Source organism: Copidosoma floridanum, unplaced genomic scaffold, assembly GCF_036245765.1.
Source record: "Copidosoma floridanum isolate Cflo_tuat_1 unplaced genomic scaffold, Cflo_Japanese_pri ptg000031l, whole genome shotgun sequence".
Lineage (NCBI taxonomy): Eukaryota > Metazoa > Arthropoda > Insecta > Hymenoptera > Encyrtidae > Copidosoma > Copidosoma floridanum.
In genome coordinates this window covers 5,254,368-5,277,578 of record NW_028321908.1, presented here as the reverse complement: position 1 = coordinate 5,277,578, position 23,211 = coordinate 5,254,368, and the positions used below count along the sequence as shown (strand labels likewise).

General features: G+C 34.3%; 1 protein-coding gene across 2 annotated transcripts in view; it reads right to left on the bottom strand.

Moving 5' to 3' along the window:
• Positions 1-1,948: 1,948 nt before the first annotated feature.
• Gdi (GDP dissociation inhibitor) overlaps positions 1,949-23,211 on the bottom strand; it is a 226,466-nt gene continuing 205,203 nt past the window's right edge. For both annotated transcript variants that reach the window (XM_089597238.1, XM_014349228.2), the window contains one exon: positions 1,949-2,573. In XM_089597238.1, coding sequence (XP_089453364.1) covers positions 2,217-2,573 — 357 coding nt within the window. In that variant the 3' untranslated portion in view covers positions 1,949-2,216. The remainder of the gene's footprint in view (positions 2,574-23,211) is intronic.

Here is a 23,211-nt window from a genome sequence, read left to right as displayed (position 1 = left end):
TTCGTATGTCTATAGAAATATTATACTAAAAAATAAAAAAATTGCCTGTGACCTTTAGAAAATATTGCAATTTTCATATCTTTTGATGTGAAATATCTATTGGCACGCTTGGGGGTTTGATCGATGTGATGGAGCGACCCGTGCGATGGCACGATCTTCGGTTTAGCTCGGCTCGGCTTAGCTCGGCTCTCTGTCTCTTTCTCCACGCGCTTACTGTCACCCCTCTCTCGTTTGTAAGGTGTACTACCCGTATATATAGCTATATAGAAGAGTATATAATAAGTTAATATCTTGTATGTATTGTACATATAGCATATATATACGTACACACATATATTATATATTTTATATGGGTAAAAAAAATTTTAAAATTTTATGGACTCCGAGAATCGAGCCCAAATCTTGTGAATTGGTACTCAGGGACCTTATTGATTGTGCTACGCAACATGCCGATCTGATTTCTGTTCTTATTACTTATGGATACCAACCAAGAAACTTCTGAATTAGAAAGATGATCTTTGATACGGCGTTTTTTATATGATATATAATTGAGCCTGCCCATTTAAAAAAAAAGTAATGACTATTTTTGAGTGGTCTAATGATATTAAAATTATGTAAGATTGTGTTTTGAGGTTTGTTTTGCAAATATCTTTTAACGCTTTGATATAGAAAAAAAATAAAAATACCAGTGTGTAGTGCGAACAATTTTCTATTCAAAAGCACTTATAATTTTGTTTCGACTAGCGCTAAATGTTAAGAAAAAAATGAAAAAGGCATTTTTGCCGTACCTGTAAAAGTAAGTGAGATAAAGAGAGCCATTGATCGTCTTTTGTCGCGCTTGCTTTCACTCTCTCTATTGTACTTATACAGCTAGGCCTTTTTCATGGCTTTTTTTTCATATTTTGTGCGTGTAGAAAATGATAAATTAATATTAGAATTAGTATAATTTTTTTATCTTTTAAAAAATTTCTTCTCTGTGAACAAGATTATTTTAAAATATCAATACTTGACCATAATGCAAAGTTTTCCCGGGGTTTTCCAATTGTGTTTATTTAACTTCCATTCTAACTTGTCTTTAATAAAGAGCCAACGAAATTCGTTTAGTTATTTAAAGTAAAAAAAATGAATACCTTGCCTATCTCGCGCTTTTTTGAGAGGCTCGTGTGCGCTCGGTAAAAAAAATAGGATTCGCCACATAGGCGACATTGCTCCGTGGCTGCCTTACGTCTCTCGGGCCCTGTTTTGCAGCTCCCTCGGGCCGCAAAATAGCCCTGAATACAATGGCTCTTACTTGACGAAAACTACATCTATTATCATAGACAATCAAATTCTACCGAGTTCAATAACATATTCTTTATTGTTTAACATCTGTCGTGGGTCCCGAGATCCACACCTGGTTTTTTTTCAAGTTATCAGTATATCTATATACTAGCCGAAATGAATAATATTTAAAAAAATTTATAGTTTAACGCGAATGCTATAGTTTTATTTATAAATAATGCTTCTAACATTATGATTAAACATATTTTATTTACATATAATTATATGAAATCGTCGTCAATGTGAAATCAATTAATAACGGTAAGTTGAGGGTGAACAACCACCTTAAATTAGGTACAGTAAAGAAATCAAATCCAATGAGGACTCTACTTCCACTATAAACGCTGTTACAATATGGACCTGACTGCTTATGAAAATTGAAAAAATGTTAAACTTTTATATTATATACATTCAGTATGTAATACTCCCAAACGCGTACAACTCTCTGTACCTAATTAGTACTTTTATAATCCTGAGCCACTAAGCTTTTAGTTAATAAACTTTAGAATGCGCCACTTTTATGTAACAAAAGTTTATTTAGTATTAATTTATTTAACTTTTAAAATAGTCCTAAAATAAGTAATATTATAAAAGATCGTATAAGGGAGATAAATGAAAGCAATTCATATCAAGAGTTTCATTATTTAATGAACTAGTAGAAAATTATGACAAGAAAAATTCTTGCAACTAAACAAATTAATTAAAAAAAAATGTACACTCTTTCCATTTAATATTACTCAATATCTATATTTTCTTTGTATAGAAAAAACTATTTAACTAAGCAATGTATGTAGTTGCATAAGTGTATTCATTTGACTATGCGTATTTGCTGCTTTAATGTGTGTGGGGAGAGGTGTATGCATGCGTTTTTATTTATTTTTATACAATCGATGCATTTATTGATCATCGTCACCTAGTTCTTGCTTAACTTTATTAAAATCAAATTCTTCTCCTGTTGCTCTTTTAAAAATATCAAGGACATCTAAACAAGTTGTTTCAAAATGCGTCGTAGCATCGTAGCTCTTTGATATAAATAGTTGATTTTCAAGTCCATCATTTAACGGCTCCATATAGTCTGAAATATATGTAAACTTTTGTCGCACAGGCCCAAGTAAATCAAGACCTGGTTTTATTTCTACTTCAGGATTTGAAGTTTCAACTGTTGTAGAAACCATAGCTATAAACCATCCCTTGGCAGCTACTTGATGAGTATGCGAGACTAATGATACATAAATATCAGAATTGCGGTTGACCTGAAATTATAAAATAGTAAGCTTCAAGTACAAATTATTATAATATTTAAGAAGAAGTTTTTTGATACATTTTGAAACAACCTTACGTAGTTGCAAGAACAGAAATGTTAAAAATTATAAGTATGAATTTTAAGAGTAATTATATTTTAAAAATACACAGATGTTTTAAAGAGTATTGTAATACTATTTCAGTATACACGATTACAATAAATAATAACTAGTTAAATAATAAAGTATGTAAATAATAAACTAAGTAAATAATAAGCTTTTAATCATATAACTACTATTGTAATTGTTTAAATAAGTTACCATAAACAGTCCCGTAAGGGAAAATGCGTTACGAAAAAACGTAGCCACCCACCCTGCGGCCCAAGCCCTCTCCTTAATCTCCTCTCTTACACACTCTTCTTCTCGCTCCAACTCTCTCTTTCGCAGAGCACGCCTACTCTCTACCGTTCCATCTCTCTTTCTCTCACATGTACGCCGCTTGCTCCCTTCCCCTCACACTGGTACTATACCTATATATATATATATTATAGCTATGTTAGTATATATGTTTCTAAGTTAACACTGAACCAAATTTGCTCAAGCTGAGGTATAGGTACGGAGAAAGAGAAAAGAAGAGAAAAACAACAGCTGTGTCTATACTAGAGGCAAAGTATACGTATGCATTTCGTATACATATATACATGTTGCACGTCCCAGTCATTACATACATGTTTATAAGTATACATGTATGTTAAAAAACGTGGATAAAGTATTAAATATGTATAATACGACAATCTTACTTTTGAAAACAAGAAAAAAGCTGTATGTTTATTGTTTTTCTTAATCAGATAGAGTGGATTATTTTACTTTTATGGTAGCCAAAATTAAAAAAAAAAATTTTATTTGTCAGATCCAATGATTTAAACAAGAATCGATTGGACATATATGATATCATATCAAATGCACGAATAGTAATTTTAAATTATAGGAACTTTTTTCCCGCGTAACTGGACAAAAGTATCTTTGTTAGGGGCGTTATGGGGAAAATTTTTATTTCATTCTGCATTACATGACCAACAATTCGTACACACATTAATACAAAGATCATAGCAAACATGGAAGTAAGTACTTAAAATTCGCGAATCACATGTAACATAAGTATATGTGTTTTATACACTCGCATGCTCGAATACGTAATAATAAAATTTTTACTATTTCAATATCGGATTCTTAAAGACATATTGAAATTAAGTGTGATCTAATTTTCTCAGTTTCAGTTATACCAAGTTTAATAATATTTGAGTTGGAAGTTTCACTTCTGCCGGGGGTCCTGAGACCCACACCTAGTTTTTTTTTAATGTTTACTAGACTAATAGGTAGATTTATAAGACTGATGCACATCAATAAGTGACAATTAAGAGAATTGTTGGAAATGAGAGCGACCGACAGTAGGCCCGGCTTTTGTATACATTGTGTATATTTGTTGTCTCTGGCGGCTCAACGCTCTGTGCGTGTGCGCTTGGTTGACTTGGCGCGCTGCAGGTGTGTGTGTGCGTATTCACGCGGCAAGCTTTGTATACTGTAAGCGCCAGATTATACTCAGCTCTCGTTGAAGAAAGACTCTCTTAAGTTACGTTGCCAAACTCTAGCATTCAAAGGTGCATACATCACCTTAAATTCTAGTGTAAATCTTCTGATTAACTCTCGCTATACAGTGGACAAAACTCAGTTGTGCAGTGCAGTGCACTTAGTGCTTTGTTTGAGTTGCTCATTGCATAATTTGCAGACCAGCTCAAATAGTTAATCTCATCGAACTACCAGTGATTATCAACAGCAAGACTCAGTGAAACTCTAGTGTATTTCCACAGACAGTAATTGTGTATTTTTAACAGACAGTGATTTATAGTTATTCAATAGTTCAATCAGTTATACTCTATCAGTGCTTTCAGTGTCACATTTATTTCGAGTAACTTTCAAAATCTCTTGCGAGCTCAAGGACAGTGCGTGTTTACATATCGTGTTATTCAACTTGACTCTTTTCTTTCTACATTCTTCACCTTTATATATTTCAATAGTTCGTTGCTTTAAGAATATAGACAGTATTTATTTTCTCCGGTATAAATTTGACCTTTACAATTTTTGTGTATATTAACTGTGTTTTCTTGGCCTGTGAGTGATATTAAAAGTTGTTATTTTTATGCTGTTTGATTTTATTGTGTTTTATTGTGTTTTCCCAATCACTTTATCCGAGCCCAGTGTGTGCTGCTAACGCATACGCCTCGTACAAGAATTCTTAATGTATAAAGCCAAAGTGGCTTAATTTTTTAAATATTAAGCATGTTTTTTTGAAGCTGCTACATGGTTTTTTTTTTAATTTACCAGTCATTAGAATTTTGCAAGTAAAGTGAGTAAGGATCGAGACTCAAACCCGATAAACCTGCGTCACCACGCACGCCGAACTACGTAATCTGCAGCCTTAATCACTTTCTACCGTGACACCTACAAAAACAATTAATTGAATAGTTATGAGTTCAGAGTCGACTATTACATTTATATGAAGTCAAAGTTTATCAGACACGTAATTTTCAGTTGATGAGTTTATACGACCTAAATAACTAATTCAGAAAATAATTGCCTAATTCTTACTAGTGTTGCATAATTCAATTAAGTAAACACTATTATTTGTATTGATTGTTGCTACAGGCTGCAGTTGAATACCACGCTCTTGGATTCTACTGGTATAAAATCCAATGTGGAAGGTAGCTTCTTCTAAGCCTTCTGATTAGCTAACGGCTTAGGTGGATAATAAACCCATCTTTAGTACTTATTATACTATAGCTGTGGTATGCTGTGCTGTGCTGTGCTATGGTATTCAGATATGCTTTAATATCATTATAATACTTTACTAATAACAACACACCGCACTATTTTGACATCATAATATAACACAGCACAGCAGACCACAGATTATATCACATCCCAACCATAGTAAAATTACTTCTAAGACATTGGGTCTCTTAATAAGATTTAATCTTCTTTAAATTTTGTACAAATCGTAATGCGTAGTCCCCCTTCTGGTAATTTAGTAAGGAGTATCACAATCAGTGCAAATGTCATAGAGATTATAAAAGTGTGGTGATCTGCGGAAAGTAATTACAGAGCGATGTTATATTGAGTGGATATTACATACAGGTAAACTAAAAATGGAAATTACATATTTATTACACAGCGACTAATTTACTATTTCAAAAACATAAATGTTAAGAGGCTCTGGGCGTGTTCGATGAGCTGTGGTGAGGCTTGACAAAAATTTTATTGGTTTAAAATTTCGGAGGAATAAAACAAATTTAACCTAATTTTATAAGAGGCTGCTTATCGCCAGTCCTACTCAAATAACTATAATGTACAAAGATATCCAACACAACTTTCTCGGAGCCTCAAATGGCAACCAGCCGATCACAAATAGCCTCACAATTATCTTCATACTTTCTTTCAACTTATTACTCCACTTATTAGTTAAGTACCATCTCACGATTCATTAGACTGATGTATTTTGAATGAATTACAATTGACTTCTCATCGGCATTATGCTATTCTATAAACTGAAAAAATCAACAGTGTGACAATGAACTACCAGCCAAAATTCATGAAAAAGTCATTTAACTTTTACCTCCACTATTCGTCGACTTATGCAAAAAGAAATCGAAAAGGTCAATATTTATACTTTACTTGGTCTGATTTGTAATATTTTCATACGCTTATTCATGTTTCAACTTATCTATACATATTTTTTTATGTTAACTCCTTTAGATTTATCAATTGTGTCATAAGTAATCAAATTTTTTTGTGTGTACTATCATCCTAAATTTTGACACAGTTTTGTTATACATTAATTTGGATCACTTTTTTAGTATTTTCAGTTTTTTTTACCTAACTTTCTGACTATTTACTATTGTAAAATTTAATGTTAGTCATTTTATTATGACTTACAATTCTTTATATTTCATATTTTTTGTTAATATTACAGTCTTGTAATCTTTATCTATGTTTATTTTTCTTTTAGTATATATCCCAGTGTTGTACGCTGGATATATTGGGACCAATCTTTTTCTTTTTAAATCATTTTTATGTATAGCACATCTTTGCATTTATATTTTTATATACGTCTTTATATTTTTTAATTACAGATTTGTAGCTGTTTAGAGGTTTGCCTGTCCATAACGTTTGCGTTGCATTTTCCTCTCTGTCTCTATACTTTACTCTATATTTTTTTTCGTCTTTATAATTATTAAGCTCTAAACTAACAATTTTGTTTATAAACAAATGTTATGTAGGACTGTGTTTGTGTATTTGATAGTTCACGTTTTCTCCACTGACGTTGGGAGGCTTGTACATGCATTTGTGGTCATAGAAATGTGTATATATCTTCCCTTCTTTATCTTTTGTTTTTTTCGATATTATTTTTTGGTTGCTTCAACTATTTTTGTATTAATGTGCATTTTTTATTTCTTTCAGTACTTTTTTTTTCTAATGTTGTTTCTGACTGTGGTTCTAACCCGATTCATAGGCCTTAATTTATCCGTCGTTTTTTTTATTTGGATAATGTGGAGATCGTTGTCGGTGCCGCAAACACGGCTTAACATGTTCACAGCTGTGAGATAATTGTCGCGGTGGAATTTGTGAAAATACAGAGTTGTTGATAACAACCACCGATCTTATGTGTGATTATGATAATTTTTATAATGACACAAATCTAGACATCGATTTAAGATCTGTTTAACTTAAGATTGCGATGCTAACAACGAAATGTATGTTAAACCGTTTTTTCTATTTTCCTCGAAAATAAAAAATTACAAAAATTAATTCATTAACTTCTTTTACGCTACATCACATCCATTACTACAATGTTTACATTACAAATCATAACACCATGAGATATTCTCTCCTTTTTCAGATTTCGAGCAGAGAGAAAATGATCAAAATGGTATTGCCAGACAATGTAAGAAATTCATGCATTGGAGCAATGAAACATATAAATGTTATGATAATAAATGTTTTTTAGACTTAAACAACGATGTAACACCATTATAAGGGACAAGAAACGAAAAAAAAAGAATGAATTACATTGAAAGTATCGAAAATATGCCATTTTTTTTCGAATTATCACATTTTGAATTCGTTTCATATTCTTCGTAATTAGAACTTAGTTAACATTGCATTTTGTCCATGAACACTATCCTTTTTAAATGCAACTAAATCAATTTGCAAAGTTTTTTAAGGTTTAAATTAAGAATAATCGATACGACAATAACAGATATTTATAAAATTAAGGTTTTGGCGTAAAAAATCCTGAGACAAACCATTTTTTGGCAACGGCAAAGGTGAATTTTCAATTGAGCATGATAGCTTTTTTCAATTAATGAATACAATACCTAGAAAAGTAATAATTATTTTGAACAAAATTTTTATTTAAGTTGAGGGTAGAAAATAAAAATTCCATTACATTTTCTTAGGGCTGTTTTTTGGCAACTTTGTTAATTTTAATATATTTGTTGGCAAGGTAGATTGCGTCGCTTGATTCAGTGTATGCGTGTTTTGATGAGAAACATCTATTAGCGCGCTTGGGAGCTCGACCGACGCGATGAAGCAACCCGTGCAATGGCATGATCTCTGGTTAAACTCGACTCGGCTCGACTTTCTGTCTCTGTCTCCACGCGCTTACTGCCGCCCTTCTGTCGTGTTTAAAGTGTACAATCCGTATTATTATAGATATGTAGCAAAGTATATAATAATTAAATATCATACATGTATTTTAAATATAGCATGTACATACACGTAAGTATATATATATATATATATATATATATATATATATATGTTTATCAAGACGTGACTTATGCGGATAATCACATGTATGTAAGAATTTTGATAAGGACAAAAGTGGAATTATGTGGACGTCCGTTTATTACGTAATATATATGTTAGAAGAACGTAAAGACCGCATAACTCACTATTTATAAACACACACACACACACATATACTAGTGGTCTCCACCCTTGCGCTCTTCGCACGCCAACCCCAAGCGAAAAAGTTTGAAAGTTTTTTCTGTAAATCTTTAATTCCTTGAAATTATCTGTATTACTTTTATTTTTTTTTTTTTTAAGAATGTTAAAAAACCGCAAATGTAAAAATTAATCTATTTCAGTACTTTTTACAATGTACAGAAATTAATATTTGAAATTTTTATGCACATATTACATTATTATTTATGAATTTCAAAAAATATTATAAAATCTGCTCGTCATTTCATTTTTCTTCAAAAAATGCTTTCCTCAAAATTCTGAAATAAAAACAGTCCTAGAGGAGGTTTATCTCTCCTACATTATTTGTTTATTGATCCGATTCTAAACAACAAAAAGTTTATATTACTTTAATCACATATAAATTATTTAAATTTTATATAACATAAACTTTATATTGTTTTTGTTACTGTTATGCATTCTATATTTTATCAATTGATATAAGTGGTTAGAAAACATTTTTTATTTTCAGATTTCAAATATGGAAATAATTTCTTCACAGTATTCCACACTGTAAATTAGAAAAATCGTTTGTACTTTGTACTATTAAAATTTAATTTAAAATCAAACTAAACGTTTTTAAAATTTTTAAAAATGAACAATATAAAAGTTAGCATAAAAGGGGACGAAAATTGTTTATTTAAAACTTTTTCTTATTTTCTGTATAATGAAGAAGATTTCCATATGAGAGCTCGTTCTTTAGTACTTAATAATGTTGTCAATAAATGGCAAAATTATTTTGAATTTATAGTAAGAAACAATTATTATCAAATGTAAAAAGTAGTGATGAATATATTAACATAATGTCAAAAAATGGGACTTATGGTACAAGTATTTAAATTAAAAGCTTCTGAAATTTATTTAATGTTCACGTTATAGTTAATTTCTCGAACAACGATATTTAAACATATGGAAATTCAAATAGTAATCCTAAACTAAACTTATTTTTTTTTGGAAACATTGATTCTGGTCACTATGATGTATCAGATTTTCAGAATCCTACAAAACATTTAATTGATGATAGCTTACGGAAGTCATTCGGAAAACAAAAAGAAGTCTTTCGTAATTATGATAAAAGTATTAATAAAAAAAAAAAATTTTAACCAATTTCAGAACAATAATACATCTCCAAAAAATGAATTTAATGGAAAAACTACTGATAAATCATGTAATTTAATAAATGATTATTATCATCCAGAGGAAAATTTTTCTAAAAATGAGAAATTTAAATCCTCAAAGAATAAAAATATTATTCGAACAGAAGTTGGCAATTCACTAAGTAATACGTTAAACATAAAACAAAACAAAAAAGTTTTATGATAACTTAATAGTTAATCATACTGAGCCTAAACAATTCAAAAACTCACTAGATAATAAATTATATTAAACAGATGGGAATGGATTCTTTTTTTTCTTTTTTTGTATAGTAAAGACTATTTTCATACTAGAACAAGATTAATAGTACTTAAAAATCACATGAAAAATGGAACTTTAATGTTGATATTATTGTTGGAAATGAATATTTCAAAAATGTAAAGAATTCAGAAAATTATTTTGAAATGATGACTAACTTAGGGAATTATGGTACGTCAATTGAAATACAAAGTTTTGTGGATATAATAAATCTAGCGATGAGTCAGCCAACAAACGACGCGCAATGTTTTGCGGTTCCGAAAATTAATAAAACGTTAGAATTGTAAGCGCCTCCATCCAATCTGATCATGTTCTTTTTTTCTCTTTCCCCACTTTGGTTTTTTTTGTTTTCTTGGGGCAGAACTGTTTCAGATGGAGACAACAACCATCAGTCTGGGCAACCTTATAAGGCGCCTAAGACGCGCCGAGAACGATGAAGTGTGATGGTAAGATACCGTCGAGCTATCATCGGTAGACTAGGACTGATAGGGAAAGAGGGAAAAGAGAAAAAGCGTAGAGGACAGTTAAAAAAAGAGGGAAAAGGAAAAAAAAGCAAAAAGGGATTAGATAAGCTTGGGCCAGCGAACGTACGTGAAGCGAGTTTTTGTTGTGGTTTGCGAGAAGCAATTTCCCCGCGAGAAGCGAATTTTGTTTTGGTGGACGTGAGAAGCGTCCTCCGGAGTGTTCCTGCGATTATTGTCGGGGCAGTTGTGCTTGAGCTGTCCCCGGTGCAGTGCTTGGTGCTCCAATCCTGCTGGGATAGCAGGCGACGCCGGACTCAGGGTCACCAAGGCCGATACCGTCGATCTCGGCCTTCGAACGCTGCCAGTAGGGACGCCTACTGACCTCAGCGTACCCGCTCCACTGCTCCCGAGTAGACTTGGCCTGCGAGAGGCATCGTCGAAGAGCGACTCCGCATCGCCGTAAGTACCTGCCAGCAGGCAGCGGATTGTAAAGGGCAGCGGCCCTCAAACAGCCCGCGTTGTCTGCCCAGTTTGCGAGTTTGCGCCGCGAGCTCGTCGAGGATTCGCGCTCGACGAGCATACACACATACACACACACACACACGCATACACCCGCGAGTGTATTTTATTGTACTTAATACTTCTTTTCGAATATTTTTCCTCATTTAAAATACGACTCGCGAGAGCTTATTTGTTGTGTACCCGATTTCTCCCCTTGTGCTGTGAGAAAGTTGCGAGAAGCGACGACGTCCAAGGTCGCCACGATACTTGGCCCCTGCGGTGTCTCGGCGAACGAGACCCGCGTACATCCCTAACAGGAAGTGTCGCCGAGGGTACCTGGGCAACACAGGCCCGGTTGAGGTTGCAAATTCCGCCTCGTTAAAATCCGCATCGGTGGCACCCCGTAACAAAAAATTACAATTGTTATTCAGAACTCTATGAATGTGTTATATTTTGGTGATTGTTAATGAATGAAATAATTTGAATAATTTGAATAATAGATAATTCAAAATTGAACATTCAGTTTTCAGGAAGTGTGGATTCCGGTACATTTAAGTTATTGTGTTATCAAAATACTAGTTTAAAAAAAAAATACGACATCTTACATTTACTGAATCAATAAAAAAAAAAAAAAACAAAAAAAAAAAAAAAGGAAATTGAATACAAAAAAAGTAATAATACATTTAATAATAAAAATTTAAATCAATTTTTGAGTAGTACTCTTAATAAAAATAATAACTTAGTATATTCTGCATTTTATGGTGAAATGAGTTACAAGTGCATGTATTGTTCAGCATTATTTTGCCCAGAAGAAAAAAAAATCAACGCGTTGTCATAAAGGAAAAATTCGTCTTAGTCCATTGAGTAAATATAATTTAGAATTAAAGCAACTTTTACTTTATGATGATAATTTTGGAATACTTATTAAGTACTACAATAATGTGTTTAGTTTGACATCTTTGATAACTAGAGAAATAGAACAAAAAGGAAAAGGTATGTATAATATTAAAATTCAAAGATAAATTTTCCATGTTGCGCAAAATACACTCAATTCTGATCTTAATGAAAATCTAAAGAATATTTAACTGTATATATATATATGATGAAATTGTTATTGATCTAAGGTTGAAATCTATAAATAATAGTAAAATTCTTAAAAAACATATCGAAACTTTGACAAAAATTATGAAAGAAAATTTAAAGATTTTTTAAAGAAAATTTTTATTTATTCTTACATTATGACGGAATATAACCGTTTAAATTATTGAAGATATAATCAAAAAAATTTAAGAAAAGAATGTTATCAAGGTTTATTAGACGCGATTGTTAATAGTGCATCCAACATTTCTAAAAATTTTGAGACAAAGGAAAAAATTGGAAATCTTTTTATACTCCCATCTACATACATTGGAAGTCCAAGATATATGCAGAAACGTTATCAAGATGCAATGTCTATACTGAGGAAATGTGGTAGACCAGATTTATTTATAACAGTAACATGCAATCCTTGGTGGAAAGAATTCAACTTAATTTTATCAAAATTTCCTAAAAATAGAACACCAAATGATATTCCAAACTTAACTGTTAGACTATTTCACTTGAAATTAATGTTAGTTTTAGATGACATCATTAAAAACGATATATTCGGTCAAGTATTAGCATATGTCTATACAATCGAATTTCCAAAACGTAATCTACCTCATGCACATATTTTAATAACTTTGAATCCTGATAAGAAAATTGTTACACCTGAACAAATTGATGCAATTATTTCAACTGAAATTCCTTCTGGTAATACGAAACTCACAAAATAAGTGATTCAACACATGCTTAATATACGTCATACAGAACAAAGTCCTTCTATGATTAATAAAAAATATACAAAAAAATTTCCTCAAATATTTTACAAACGTAACTTCGTTTCGGACGAATGGTTACCCTGAATATGCAAGAAGAAATAATACTTCCGATTAATATTTTTATAAAATTAGAAGAAAAATTAAATTTTAGTAAATAATTCAATGGCCGTACCGTATAATAAATGCTTGTTCATAAAATATAAATGTCATATTAACGTCGAATTCTGTGCATCTATTTAAAGCATGAAAATATATTTATGAGTATATGCATAAAGGTAGTGACAGAGCATACATCAAAATTCAAAGTTAAAAGACCAAGATGAAGAGATATTTGATGAAATTAATAGTTACATTGATGCTAGATATGTAGGTCCAATGGAAGCAGCTTGGTAATTACAAGAATTTCCAATTTGCGGTTAAGTCATACAGTTGTAAATTTAGCTGTTCACCTTCAAAACAAACAAGAACTGGTATTTGAAGAAAATAATATTGAAACTGTTATAGAAAACTACGAGACACAGTAAACAGCTTGGTTTAAATTAAATAAACCTGATGACTTTGTAAAATCTATAAGGTATGTGAACATTCTAGAATACTACATTTTTAATAATAAATTAAAAATTTGGAGCAGAAGAAAAATAGTAGTTTTCGTCGGATAAGTGTCATCGTCTCCAGGGCTATTTTGCGGCCCAAGGGACCTGCGAAGCAGAGTGCCAGTTATCACCAGTATGTCAGCTTCGTGATAAACGAGGATCGGGGTGCAGGCTCACGAGATGTAATCCGAAGGCGCGTTGCCGGGTGGAACGTGGCAAAACTCAACCGAGATTTGCTGCTGAAAGCCATGGTTAGAGCGCCACCTCCAGCTGATTTGAACAAGATCACAAATTCAGCGGAGGCCTAGACACTCGTGAGCAGCACTACGAGACGGGTCAAGGAATGGTGTGACGCGTGTATGCCTAAAAGGTTGGCCAGAAGAGACGACGTTCGTGCTACTGGTGGATCGAAGACATCGCTAACTTGCACGGAGAGATGCAGCATCTACGGCGTCTTGCACAGCGACACAGAACTCGCGAAGGCGCCGGGGTAGCTGTTGCCGCGTACAGGGAAGCAAAAAAAGTGTTGGTGAGAGCGATCAAGGTGAGCAAGAACCGATGCTGGCGCGAGCTCATCGCCGAGGTAGATAAGGACACGTGGGGCCTGGACTACCGGATCGCGTTAAAAAGACTTCGCGGTACGAACCCGACGCCGCTGATGGAACCTTCCTTTTTGGAGAGGGTGGTCTCTTGCCTTTTTCCGGAGCATCCCGCTAGGAGGCGAGAGGACATAAGTGTAGGACAAGTCCCTCTCTTCACGCTCGATGAATTAAGGTCGGTGGCATCGGAGACGCCGGGGCAAAAGGCCCCCGGTCCGGACGGGGTGCCGTCCGAAGTCCTTAAGATCATAGCTGCGGAGAAGCCACACGTTTTGTTGGACATGTTTAATGCGTGCCTGCGCATTGGACTGTTCAGCGAGCGTTGGAAGATCCAAAATCTTGTTCTTCTGGACTAAGGGCAAACCACCTCCCCTGGTCCCGTCGTCATTCCGACCCTTAGGTATGTTAAACAATGCTGGAAAAATGCTAGAGAGGCTGATAAGAACCCGCTTAAGAGGGGAAGTCAGCCTCTCAGAAAATCAGTACGGGTTCCGAAAGGGGCGATCGACGGTTATGGCTGTGGCTAAGGTTCTCGAGTCGGTCAAGGAGGCATGAAAACCCTCTCATAAGACGAGGAGCGTCTGTATCCTGGCGACTCTCGACGTAAAGAATGCCTTTAACTCGGCAAAATGGTCCGACATAATGAGGGCCCTGAAGCGCCAGAATGTACCGGACTATCTGAGAAAGATCCTGGACAGTTACCTCCAGGATCGAGTACTCCGGTACGACACGAAGGATGGACCAAGAGAGAGGCGTCTGACGTCGGGAGTCGAACAGGGATCTGCTCTTGGCCCCGATCTCTGGAACCTGGTCTATGACGAACTTTTGCGCCTTGAAATGCCTCCGGGGGTCAAGCTGACGGGCTTTGCTGACGACATAGCATTGCACGTCACAGCGAGATCGCGAGAGGAGGCCGAGCGCAAAATACGGTGGGCGGTCGCGATAGTGTCGGAGTGGCTCCGGGACCACGGTTTTGAGCTAGCTGTAGGAAAAACGGAGATGGTCGTCCTCACCAGGCAGAGATGGTTCGGGGAAAACTTTCGCCTGAGCGTTGCGGATGAGATAATCTGCGCGAGTCCAGTGGTGTGCTACCTCGGAGTGTGGATCGATTCACGACTTACCTTCGGGGAGCACATCAGGAGAGCAGCCAATAAAGCCGCTAGGGTCTCTGGGGCGCTTTCACGGTTGATGCCGAATAATGGAGGCCCACGGGAAGCCAAAAGACGGCTCCTTGCGTCGGTCTCCAACTCGATCCTGCTGTACGGCGCGGAGGTATGGGCGGACGCACTCGCGAGGAAGGATGTCCTAGAGCTCTTAACTTCAGTGCAGCGCATCAGATCCTTAAGAATCGCGTGTGCCTACCACACGGTCTCCTCCGCTGCTGCTATGGTGATAGCACGAACGATTTCCGTCGTGTTGCTTGCGCGGGAGCGGCGAAGGAAATTCCTGGGCTCCGGTGACGAAAGCGATAGCGACAGGCGGGAGGAAACGTTGACGACGTGGCAGCAGGAGTGGGGTCGGGCCGGTGTGGGTAGATGGACGCACCGCCTGATTCCACTTCTGCGGCCATGGGTGGAGAGAGGGCATGGAGAGGTAAACTACCACCTCACCCAGTTCCTCTCCGGGCATGGCCAGTTCGATGCCTATCTTCACCGCATGGCGGTGAAGGCATCACCTAGGTGTTCTTACTGCCCTGCGTTGGATTATACCGTCGAACATACTTTTTTCGTGTGTGATAGATGGCACCGTGAGTGCCAGCAGCTGGTGGACAAGATCAGCGTGGCACCCACTCCTGAAACCATCATCTCTGAGATACTTAGCAGCGAAGAGGGGTGAACGGCAGTGGATGGCTTTGTCGGGTCAGTCCTCCGGCAGAAGAAAGAAGAGGAGAGAGCCACCGTGCAGGTAACGGGGGCCCCTGAGTAAAGGATGCGGACTCAAGCTGCGCTAAGTATTTATACTCATCAGCAAGTGGAAGCATCAATGAAGCGCTAGAAGACGGGTACCGGTCCTCAGGGACCCCGAGTCCTTTTCAGGACTCGAGAGGATTGGCACCTCTAGCAACTGGTGGCGAGCTTGGTCGCTAATGCTGTGAGATACGATGTTCTCCCTGGTGGCTCAACCCTGAAGTAATGCTAACGCGGTTCTGGGGTGGATCAAAAGCCACGCGGCATGGGGGGGGGGTTTAGTGGGTATGGGTGGTCTAATAAAAAAAATCCACCGAGTCCCACACTACCGCTGTCCCTCCGTTGTGCTTCAATGCATTTCTCTTCCCTCCACAAAAAAAAAAAAAAAAACTAGACAATGATGGAACAATCGATGATATTTTTAAAGAAGCAATTGCTGTTATGTTTCCATATTTATTAAGACAATTTTTTGCTTGGTTTTTAATTTCAGAAAACGTTCAAGGTGATAAAACATGAAATAAACACAAAGAATTTTTTTCGGAGGGTTTGCCTAATAATAAAGATAATTTAGCTCTTTCACGTATTGACTAAATTTTAGAATCAGAAAATAAATCATGTAAATGCTTTAAATTACTTACACCAAAAAAAATGGATAGTAAAAATGAAGATATAGATGATGAAATACGTTTCAGTAAAGAAATTTTTAACCCAATGTATAAAAGTTTGAATAATGACCAGAAAAATATATTTCATATTATTTACGAACAAAAAAATTGTATTTTCTTCATAGATGGCCCCGGAGGGTCGCGAAAAACTTATTTATATAAATCGTTAACTTATTTTTTTATTTCTCAAAATAAAAAAATTATGTCAACGGCATGGACTGGTATAGCATCAATTTTGGTTCCAAAGGGGATGACCAGTCATAGAACTTTCAGATTTCCTTAACATCTTAATAGAATAGAGAGTGCATTTTTAGAATATAAGTCAGAAAAAAAAATTCAAGAGAAGTTGATTAAATTATTTAGGATGAGGCTTCAATTTTTCCAAAAAAGCATTGGATATAGTAGACAGAACGTTAAGAGATTTATATAATACTGAAAAATATGGGAATAAATAAATTATTTTAGGAGGTGATTTTCATCAGATTTTTCTAGTGTTAAAAAACGGTAACAGAAAAATTTTAATTGAACAAACTATTAAATCTTTATTTTTATGAAACTCATTCCAAATTTTAAAATTAGAAATCAATATTCGTTCTAACAATAAAGGATTTTCAAAATTACTATTGCAAACTGGGAAAGGGAAAACAAAAATTTTTAACATTCCTAAAAACTGGATCTTAAATGATGTATGTTCTTAAATATTTTCTAATATCTACAATTGTTCGATAAATAGTGTTATACTTACATCGCATAACGAGTACACCTTTTAATTAAATAATAAAATTCTTAAAAAATTAACTGGAGAAATTAAAACTTACTATAGTATAGATAACGCAACTTTAAAAGGGGTTGATACATCGGACGATAATATTTATTTAAATTTTTCGGTGGAAATGTTGAAAAATATTAGTGAAGGATTACAACCTCATGAACTAAATCTAAAAATTGGTACAATAGTAATGTTACTGAGAAATTTGAGTATATCAGATGGACTCTGTAATGGAACATGTTTACGAATTATAAAATTATTACAGTATAATATAGAAGGAGAAATAAATACTGGAAAAAAATTGGAAATGCAGTCTTTGTTTAAAGAATAACTTTTAAAAGAGGAAACTCCTTAACATTACCTTTTATTTTGTATCGTAAACAATTTCTAATCGTTGTGGCATTTGCTATGACAATAAACAAATTCCAAGGTTAAAACTTCGATAATGTAGGTTTGTGTTTAAAGAAATCCTTATTTTCTCATGGTCAATTATATGTGGCTTCATTAAGATGCAAAGATAAAAATAATTCATTCATGCAAGTAGAAAGACAAAAAAATACAGAAGCAGAAAATATTGTTTAGAAAGAGATTTTTACATAATTTATTGACTTCACTTGATGATTTTCATGGATAAATTGGCAATATTTATGGCAATAAATTAAAAATTATTTATGAATATTTCATCATTCAACAAGTGTACATGACATGATGTATATTTTTTTTATGATGATAATTTTGTGTTAAAAAAATTTAATTTTGAATTTTTTGGCATGAAAAATCTTAAATTATTTTAACAAAATTTATTAAAATATAATAGCTTAGTATACATGTTAAAAAAAAATTATTATAGCTATTTTTAAAACATTTAGTTAACTCTATTATCATTCATATTTTAAATGGCAGTTATAAAGTTAGATTTTGATTTATTGATTTACAAAATTAATATACAACAATAATTATTTTTAACACGTATACGTTGAAGCAATAGGCAAGACAGTCGGGTTCTCCAAATCGAGATAATATATATAAATATACATATAAAATATTGATACATTTAAAACATGTATAAATTTATAATATGTAAAAAAGAAGTATACGCGTGAATCATTATAAATATTATCCAAATTTACGATTGGGTGCGGGGAGTTCTGTCTCTTCGTGGTTATGACAGAGCTAAATTTAAGAGGTTATTTACTTAACCTTTTTAAATTAGGCGATACTTATACGGTTATCATTATTTAATAATTATGTAACGTTTTAATCTGCAAATGTAGTTGTGTCGTGTCATATATGTACATATAAGAAATAATGAATGTTACATTGTTTTAAAATAATAATAACACAAAAAAAGTTGAATGCACCGAGAACTACATACTTATCAATGAATTTCAACAAATTTGGTAATCATTATATTACGATTCTTAATAAATTAATTATTAACAGTATTGAATAATTGAACATGGATTTTATGTTTCATCTACATGTATAAAGTCCATCTATTTGCCTTCTTATTTGCGGTGTGGAAAAATATATGAAAATATTTATTTTTAAAACTAAGTAAAATTAATATTTATTGTTAATAGAGGTAATTTATACCTAATAGAAAAAGTTGTAAGAAGACAACAAAAATGGTGTGGAAAGGCTTTGGGAGACAAGAAAGATAGTGTGGAGGGTCTGTGGGGGGCTGTATAGGGGTTTCAAGAAAAAATAAAAAGTCTCGATTTAAAAGTAAGAACTGTCGAATTTTTAGCTCATTTTTGGGGGGTCTGAGGAGGGGCTGTGGGGGGGATATGTGGAATGCTCCACACAAATAACTATATAATATAGAGATATATATGTATTAACAAAATTTTTAAATTATACTGACTCCGAGAATCGAACTACATCTTTCGGATTGGTAGTCGGGGACCTTATCGATTGTGCTATGCAGCACGCTAATCTAATCTTTGTTCTTATTATTTGTGGACACCAACCGAGAAACTTATAAATTAGAAAATTGATCTATAATTGGGCTTTTTTTATATTGTATGTAATTAAGCACCCCGATTTCAAAAGGAATAGTTATGATTATTTTTGAGTGGTCTATTAATGTCAAAATTGTGTAAAATTGTATTTTAAAGTTTGTTTTGTTTACATCTTTTAACGGTTTAATATACTTTTTTTAGTACTTTGTGATTGTAAAATATGATTGACTTATATTAAAACTAGTATCATTTTTTCATCATTTAAAAAAAATTTTTTTTCTGTGAATAAGATTATTTTACAATATCAATATTTGATCATAATGCCAAATTTTCCCAGGTTTTCTCAATTGTGTTTATTCAAACTCCATCTTAACCCGTCTTTAGTCTTTTTCTACCTTACGCGTTTTAGAGAGGCTGGTGTGCGCTCGGTAGAAAAAATAGGATTCGTCACATAAGCGCCATTGCTCTGTGGCTGCCTTACGTCCCTCAGGCCCTGTTTCGCAGATCCCTCGGGCTAAAAAAAAAGCCCTGGAGACGATGGCACTTATCTGACAAAAATTACTATTTTCATCATGAACAATCAAATACTACCAAGTTCAACAACATATTCTTCAATGTTTCACATTTGTCGTCGGTCCCGAGACCTACACCTGGTTTTTGTAATAAATTTTTTGATGCTGAATCTGAATCTGCGATAAAAATATACTCTCCACTCGCATATTTTAAAGTTATGCATGAAAAAACTCATTTTTTTTCGATTTTTTCATGTTTTTCATTTGATGAACAAAAAAAACAATATAATCTATCCAAATTTAGAATCTCGTTCTACGGAAAAAAAACGTCAAATCCTATGTTTTTGATTTTTTTTTTTTTTTTCAATGAAGTTTTAACCCACTATACGGCGTGAAAAATACTTAAAACATGGCAAAATCAAAATTTGCCTTAAATTTGATGAAAATTCCATTAAAATCAGATTTTACTATTTGAAATCAGTTTTAAAACATTAACAATATTTTACTGGGGTTTTCTGCGGCTGATGATTATGGATTTATAGTTAATTTCCCTAAAAGACACCTCCCAGTAGGCGTAAGTGGACAGTAAACAGTAAAAATTGATATTTTTTTTGCACGATCGACATTTTGAATATTGCTCTTAAGGTTTTTTATAATATGAGCCATGAACCTACTTGAGTTTACTTCGTCTACAAATCTAACAGTATAACTCAAAATTTATGCATATTTGTATTCATAAACTCAGTTATCGTTTTTTCAGCTTTATTCAAGGAGTGACTTTTAATAAGTCAGGGTAAGGCAAATTTCGCTTTTGCTAGGTTTATCGGCTTTTCAAACGCTGTATGGTCGGTTGAAATTTCGTAAAAAAAAAAAATTTTCAAACATAGTTTTCAATGTTTTTTTTTTTTTTTTTTTTTGTAGAACTTAGTTCTTAAGTTAAAAAAATTAAACTTTTCTTCAACTTTTCTGTCATCTAAATAAAACATGAAAAAATCAGAAAACATAAGATTTTTTATGCATAACTTTACAGTATGCAGGTGAAGGGTAAATTTTTATTGCGAATTCAGATTCAACGTCGAATGATATGTAATAAATGATGGGTCCAGTCAAATGTACAGACCTTTTTTTGTGGGTTTCTGTTATCATTGTTTTCATTATTGTTTGTGTTAAAAAAACGTGCTCTTTGTTTATCTTTAAAACAACTGAAACCATAAAATAATTTGTCAGTCAGAATCAGCAAAACTTTTTTTCATAATTGATTTATTGTCACAACAATTTATGTCATGATCATCATCACCACTAACAAAAATGATTGTATCGACTGGTCTACTGTACCAATGTGATAAGCTGACAACTGAAATTACATATTCACAAACACTATTACCATCACTAAAGTAACAATATTATTAATTGCAATCTTTTTTTGAACCCGATGATTAAACCAAAAGTACCTGTATTTTAATAGTAAAGACATTTTTGATAAGCTTCCAACTGAAATATTTAGATATTTATCTTTACTTTCTTCATTCGCGTTGTTATCATTATCGTGGTCGTCATCATCGTCGTCGTCGTCATAGTCAACTTTGTCATATTAAGATTCTTATTGTGGTCGTTGTTGTTTTTGTTGTTCTTGTGAATGTTATTATTATTATCATTATTTTTTTTTTTTCTTCATCCGAGGTCATCCAGAATGCCTTCATGCACGATAGAAAGGGGTATGATCCCCTTTCCGGTGTGGAACACGCAGTCAGCCTATAAGTGCTTTTTTCTTGCTACTGTGTTCTTTACAATGACTAAATATCTACTAAACAGGCAAGACCCATCTCCTGGGACATCCGCTTCGGAATCCACTTTTGCATTAATACTTCGAGTCGAAGCCACGGACTGTTAAATACTGATGTGGTCTTCCATCGGAGTGTCATCATCGTCGTGATGTTGCCTTCTCTTTATTCCGTCTGGATGTCTGCTGTTTTGCGGGAACATCGATTCCCGTTGCTTCCCCTTGCTGATGGCTCGGGTAAGTAAGCGCAGCTTGGGTCTGCAATGGTTATTTAGCTTCCATCCTTTTAAACTTTATCTACGTCTAGTAGGCACCTTATTTTTGGCCTCTTCTAGTGCCTTTCTAAATGATGGGCACCTTCCACTACCTACTCCGTGTTTGGCACCTTCTGTTCCGCAAGCAAAACATCGGGCAGTCTCTCTATCGGTGATTGCAGCTGCCACATCAGAAGCATAGCTTTGACCAGTTCTTGTAGTTGCAGTTTTGGTCTATGGGTCCATACCTCAGACACTGGTAGTATCTGAGGACTTTAACCCGTCTTGTCACTTGGGAGCTTGTGAAGCCTATTAAGAACCTCCTCGTTTCTTCTATTGGCTCCATGCATGAAGTTGGAGGGGAGGGCTGGCGCTGGCTATCACTTTAACACGGAGTTTTATGAAAACGGGGGTATAGGTTAGCCAGTGGCTGCCACGGGTACTATTTGCTTCCATAAGATTTAACATGGGTTGGGGGTATGAAATGAGGGTAGCACGGTGTATGCACGGAGCCAATAGATCCAGAATCAGTCTCACCAGTGTTCACCAAAGCTACATCTCATCCTCTTTTATCCGCTCCCAGCAGCATCACTGTTCTCATATGTGGTAAGCAACCAGGGATTCTACTTAACGCAAGTTCGACATCAGCCTTCACGGTAATTGGATCCAGATCCCAGATTTCGAGTGTTACCCTATTCTCGTCTGTTTTGTGTACTACGTTGTTGCTGCTTCCACCATATTTTTCATTATTTTTTCGAGTTCTGTGAATACAGTATCCTCCTTTGACTGATCTATAGTAAGTTCTGATATAAAGCTCCTGGTATATTCCAGACATCACTCGCTCCGCTTCCCGTGCTTAGCAGCTTGTCTCGTCCATGGCTGGGCAGGAATGTGAAGCCCTTCTGTGAGTGTTTTTTATCAGAGGTTGTCTCCTTGCTTTCATTCTGGACGCCTTTGTAGCCTCTCCCAGAATCCGTGAGGTCAACACCAGTCAACCGGGTTTTCACCCAATCGGAACTGGCGGCGGGTTCCCTCGGAGAGGTTACCGCTGCCTGGGGTACTAAGTTTTCATGAGCATCACCTATTATAGGTTTTATTCGGGAACCTACCTTTGATTTTTTACGAGGTGTTCTCCTCGAATTATTATTATTATTATTATTATTATTATTATTATTATTATTATTACTATCATTATTCTTATTATTATTATTTTAGTAATTGTTATTATTACTAACATCATTATCATTATTATTATTATTATCATTATTCTTATAGTTATTGTTATTATT